General features: G+C 37.8%; 1 protein-coding gene across 1 annotated transcript in view; it reads right to left on the bottom strand.

Moving 5' to 3' along the window:
* The window catches only part of LOC109536415 (trichohyalin), a gene marked incomplete at its 5' end in the record, with an annotated part of 23,350 nt that overhangs the window by 12,642 nt on the left and 5,064 nt on the right, over nucleotides 1–5,644 (bottom strand). Inside the window, 3 exon segments of the mRNA XM_048667782.1 lie at nucleotides 2,086–2,141; nucleotides 3,700–3,796; nucleotides 4,639–4,788. Of these exon segments, the coding sequence (XP_048523739.1) occupies nucleotides 2,086–2,141; nucleotides 3,700–3,796; nucleotides 4,639–4,788 (303 nt within the window).

Here is a 5,644-nt window from a genome sequence, read left to right as displayed (position 1 = left end):
TCGATATTTAAAAAGAACGCGCAAAATTCGCGTATTTTCTTGAAACTTCAACTTTTCTTGAGAAAACTTCCGAGATTTTCCAAGGAAAGTTTTACCTCACAAAAGCGCCACTTAGTGCTCTATCCAGTGGTATTGAAATAAGCGCTCCAGCTTAATTTTCTCCTGAGAAATGGTCAAAAATCTGGCGTAAAACATAAAACATTGGCCTGATCTTGCAACTAAATGTCTGATTTTCAAATTTTGCTTTTTGTGTGAAAAATCCAACAATTGTTTCAGCCGCGATTTGATAGCTAAATCGGGTTTCCAATTCTCTATCTAATGATACCAAAATAGTATCTGCACCTCAAATGGTTGTTGAGAAACGACGAAAAAGGCTGCGTCATTTTTGTGTCGATATTAAAAAATTCCCAAAATTCACAATTTTTGAAACTTTGGCGTTTTTGAGAAAACTGCCAAAGATTTTCCAAGCGAAACTCTACTTTATAAAAGGGCCATTTAGTGCTTTATCCAGAAGTATAGAAATAAGCGCTACTGATATATTTTCTTTCGAGAAATGATAAAAATTCTGGTGTAAAACATAAAGTTTTATGTCGAAGTCGGTTCTCGATCCAGTTCTCTATCCAATGATACAAAAACGGCCTCTGTAGCTCAACTGGTTTTTAAGAAACGACGAAAAAACGCACAAAATTAACACTTTTTTAGACTTTTTGGAGAAAATTGGCAATATTTTCAAGCGACGCCTGGCGGCATAAAAGCATCATTTAGTGCTCTATTCAGTAGTGTACAAATAAGTGCCTCGGTTCAACTTTTTCCTGAGAAATGAGGAAAAATGCGACGTAAAACATGCAAATTTGGACCTTTGCGCCCAAAATGTGTGTTGTTGAAATTTCGAATTTCGTATGAAAACTTCCAATACTCCATTCTCTATTACAGAGCTCAAAAAGAACTCGAATTAAAAATTGCTATTTAAAAAAAAGTCATTGTTGCAACACTTATGCCGGATAGGTCACATTGACCACGCCCTTATATTTCTACTGGAAGGCTCAACAAGAAGTACTTCCACATAACTGAACGTAATCTCAAAGCTTTCGAGCGATTTATCGGGGTGGATTAAGGCAATATTTCCCAGTTGCTTGCGGCTTTGCCGAATCCATCCAGGTCGAAATCACAACCGTTTGTGCCTTATAGCGAGCGCCCACCCTGTATATTTAGCTGAATTTCCACCAGGGGTTGATTAATCATTGGGAAAATACGCCCTAAGCTGACAATAACGATCACAAAAACACAGCTTCATCTGAAAAGTATGGTACTTTGCAATTTGGTTCAAATCCATCCAATATATCAAATCCAATCAAATAAAAAAAAACAACATCTAAATTACGGTATGGCAACACCCAACATGCTTGATGGTTTTTATTCTTGTTCATGTGCCAGATGATGTGAACAATTTTACACAATCACACAATTTACTCTACCGCACGTTCACATTCTACCTACTAAATGGTTAGCGCTACGGTTGCCGGTATTGTTTGGCCAAATTGTCATAAAATTCTTAGGGATTTTTCCCTAAAGTGGCGTCTTTACTAAAAACTCAGTCAAAAAAAAAATTAAATATTAAGAACAGCGAAGATGGAATGAGTAAACTTTGAACTAACTCAATAGGCTGACAGATTGAAGGGCTTTTGATGAATTTTAATAATTTTAATGGGAAAACAATCGCTCATCTTTTAAGTGGTTAGAGTGGATTGTCTCCAAGCAGAGCTGCTAAATTAATTGTCTTTGGAAGCACGAAATGGGGTTAATGAGGCTGGTCTGAAATAGCAAAGACGTCGACCCAAACTAGGTCAGTGCGAGGCTAATTTTACCGCTTTAACTGCTGAAGGCCGTAGGGGACCAACAAAAAAAATCATCCTCGCTTCAAAAAGCGGCTAGCAAAATGCCCTTTTCCGCCTCTTGAAAGTTTATACAAACGACTAGAGCAGGTGCTTTAGAACACACTGGCACTAATGTTCTAAAGCATATCGCGATTTTATTTCAGCCAGACAATACGAACAACCGTTTGATGGTCACTACGAGAATAAGCACCTGTTTTTGTGCCATCGCCTGCATCTGTTGGAACATGGCGCGCTCTTCCTCTTTACCTAGAACAGAGGCGAAATCACGCGGAATTAGCCCTAAACGGAAACTTTGAGCCCCTTTGCAGAGGCTTTCCACTAGGCGCCACCAAGAACCTCACACATGGAATTTTGCCACAAAAAACACTAATAGTGTGAATGAGTTGAATGGTTCAGATGGTGTGGAGGTTCTGGGGCTTAAAACACTGATGATGGACGATGAATTGATGCTGTAACTATGTAAAAGTTGAGAACTCCGGCGCTACGCTGATGAACCGAACAACTTTTTTCCTGTTCAAACTTTGAGCGCCTTCAAGGGACACTAATCAGATTGGATTTTTTTAAACTAACGGAACTATGAAACTAGTGGGTTTTTCCGGTTTTTAGGCCGTCGGAAAATGGAATTTCTTCCTAACGTTTCGCTAGCACGAGTGGCTTGCATCTTCAGAAGTGGTTTGCTTGAACGCTTACACTGTCGTCAGAACTAGCTTTCGGAAAAAATTCCATTTTACAACGGCCTAAAAACCCGAAAAACCCATTAGTTTCAAAGAATTGCCTCGAAAGTCTATTTCTTTTGGTAACGGAATTATGCTTGTGCTTTTATTTAAATGTCGAATTTTATTGCTTCTCAACTATTTCCAAACGTTTGAGACATTTTCGGTTCAAGCGGAAGAAATTTGAGAAAATAGTTGATAGCTGGAGATAAAATTGACTGTTAATTATTTGGGATTTGCCAGAAAACGCAACTGTGAATTAATAGTTTCAGCATAATTTAAGGAGGTATGACACACACCTAAAAAAATATTCTTTAATCTTTGGAAAATTCAGTCGAAAGTGAATATATGGAATGTAATTTGACTCATTTAGCATAAAATGAGATGCAACCCATTTGCATAACACTTAAAAAAAATAATAATAAATTTACATTTTGCCCATAATTTACTGAGATACGACACACCAATCATTTTAATGAAAATTTAGTTCTTTAATGCTGATGTTCAGACGCAATGGCAGCTATTAGCGTAAAAAACTAATTGAGAAGTTGAGTGCAAAAACACAGCGAAAACGGATGAAAATTATATGGATGACAATCACATTTTTTTTCGTAAAATAGCGAATTTAATTACGGTTTTTCCAACTTTTGGTTGATGATTGGCTGATCTCCACTGAGAACAATTCCACATAACGCTTTTTTGCAATCTCAACGGTTCCAGGTTCTAAGCTGCAAGAACTGTGTTTTTCTCAATTTTTAGCAGTGGATTTATTAATGAAAATAACCTTTAGAATCCAAGTCTCAAGACTTGCTAATCTCAGGCACCTCTAGCAGTTGCCGGCATCGTAAAATGCACGGGCGAAATAAAGAGTGTTCATTTCAGACCCAATCCGGCTGATGAGAGCTAATAGGCTCGAAACCGGCCCTGAAGGTGCCTGATATTGGCAACTTTTCCATTTTTTTTTTGGCTGAAATCGTTTTTCTTTCTATATTTGCTGTGAAAGAAACACACTGATTTGAGATGGATTGTGATGGGTGATGGTGCCAGATGAAAGCGTTTATTTAGCAGTTTAGCAGACTAAACGGACTCACCCATTCCTTTATTTTGGAGCATTTCCAGGAGCTTTTTAATGCTTTCATCCCGCGCTTGTAACGTTTGCTTTTGAGTTTCGATTCGTAGTTCGAGTTCCTAAAAATAACATTGAAATTATTGTGAAGAATCATTGAAAAAATTCATGTGGAAGCACAACTATCGATCGATAGACACACGTTCATGCGAAGCAAAAGCGCGAATTAGCCTGATATCTTGAGGTCTAAAATACGATGGAAAAGCCTTTGAATATACCAAAATACGGCAAATGTTGTTGAGTACACGTTTGAATGATTTTAAGCCAGAACTAATCATCCCGTTACCTGGCTCGAATGTCTTAAGATCGTATTTTCCCGATGCAGTTGCTCATTTTCCTCGTATAGGGCTTCCTGTTTTCCGATATTTTAAAAGGAAAAATTCAGTGATAAGTTGGAGAGAGCGAGTTCTTCCATGTGGCTTGCATAGCAACAAATTCACATATTTCCATCTCCTTTATAATCCAATATTTACGAAATTCGGTTGTTTATTTATTCGCGCTCGTAATATTGCTAATGCATGTTCATTTTGTATACAAAAGCTATCACATTGTGGGAAAAATACATTCATTACTTAGATAAAAGCTACGCAAATTTTATTCGGTTGGTTTTTCAGAGCTTCATCGAATCAGCCAATTTTCTTCGAAAATTTACGCCTGTTTTGAGGCTTAGAGATGGAAACCTCGTCATCTAGCACCAGCATGCTTAGTGTTTTATTGGGTCGCGGTCAGAAGGAATTTGCTCACAACGTTTCGCTAGCACAACCATCCTCAAAGCTGCGGTCGCCTCTGAAGACGCTTTTGATGCGTGCTAGTGAAACGTTAGTTGAGTTTTGCTATTTTCTATTGTTCATGCTGGCGCCATTTGAGGAACCAGAACCCGATGAATATAGGAGAAGTCTGGTACCTTAATTGTGTCCCGCAAAATTGCAATTTCTCTTTGCAGATGTTCGTTTTCCTGGTACATGACCTCCATTTGCTGCTGCACCTCCACACTGGGGCCGCGCATTCTCATCCGCAACTCTTCTTCGAGTTGTCGCACCAACATGGCTTGTTTCTGAAAAACAGAAAGTTTGAAACTTTGCCTGAAAGGTTAGTGGATTGTGCAAGTTTTATAAAGTTTTATGTCCAAAAACTGTATCGATTTCTGCTGTTCAAATAATCTTAATCATCGATCAAAAACTTTAAGAATTGAAGCTCATATTTGCTCTGCTTTGAGTCGATTGCGACCCAAACAGACTTGCATAGTTTGGTGATACGTTCCTTTATGTGAAAGATTAATCAATTTAGGCGCGATGGTCAAAATGTGTGTCTGGAACATTGGCCAGATGTTATTCCACTTCAGTCTGCAGGCATTATGGAATTCCTCACAACGAGTTGTTAATGGTAGAACCAACAACTTTATTCACGAGTCTGAACTTAGACCTAGTGAGGCTTTTATGGGCCATGAAGGGGAATTAATTTTGCTGCTGGAAAGTCATATAAAGGCGAAATAATTCGATTTAAAATGAGTTCTTGGCTTTGTTAGAAAAAGATGTTAAAAATAATTAATTTGTAAGTTAAATGTGTGCGTCCATCAACAGAAATTCGTTGGCTGAATACAAACCACATCCAAGGTTCCATATTTTTAGCCAACAACAGCTACGGTCAGTGTTATTCGTCCGAAAATTATGAACTCGCAGAGCGACTAATAATACACAATTTTATATTAGGACTATCTTCAAAACTGAAAATACAATTAGAAGTGAAATTTTAGTAACAAAACCTCATGATATGTCTCTACTAATTGGAATTTTCTCTTACAGCTTGAGCCTAAGCGTGTCGCAGGATACCCTCTAGGTGATAGTTCTTGATGACTTTTTGATAAATAATTCGTTCTTATTGCGAAATAGGAGCACTATTTATCAATCTGT

This window comes from Dendroctonus ponderosae, unplaced genomic scaffold, assembly GCF_020466585.1.
Source record: "Dendroctonus ponderosae isolate FM_Combo_2020 unplaced genomic scaffold, Dpon_F_20191213v2 Dpon_F_20191213_6, whole genome shotgun sequence".
Classification (NCBI taxonomy): Eukaryota; Metazoa; Arthropoda; class Insecta; order Coleoptera; family Curculionidae; genus Dendroctonus; species Dendroctonus ponderosae.
This window is presented reverse-complemented; position numbering and strand designations above follow the sequence as displayed.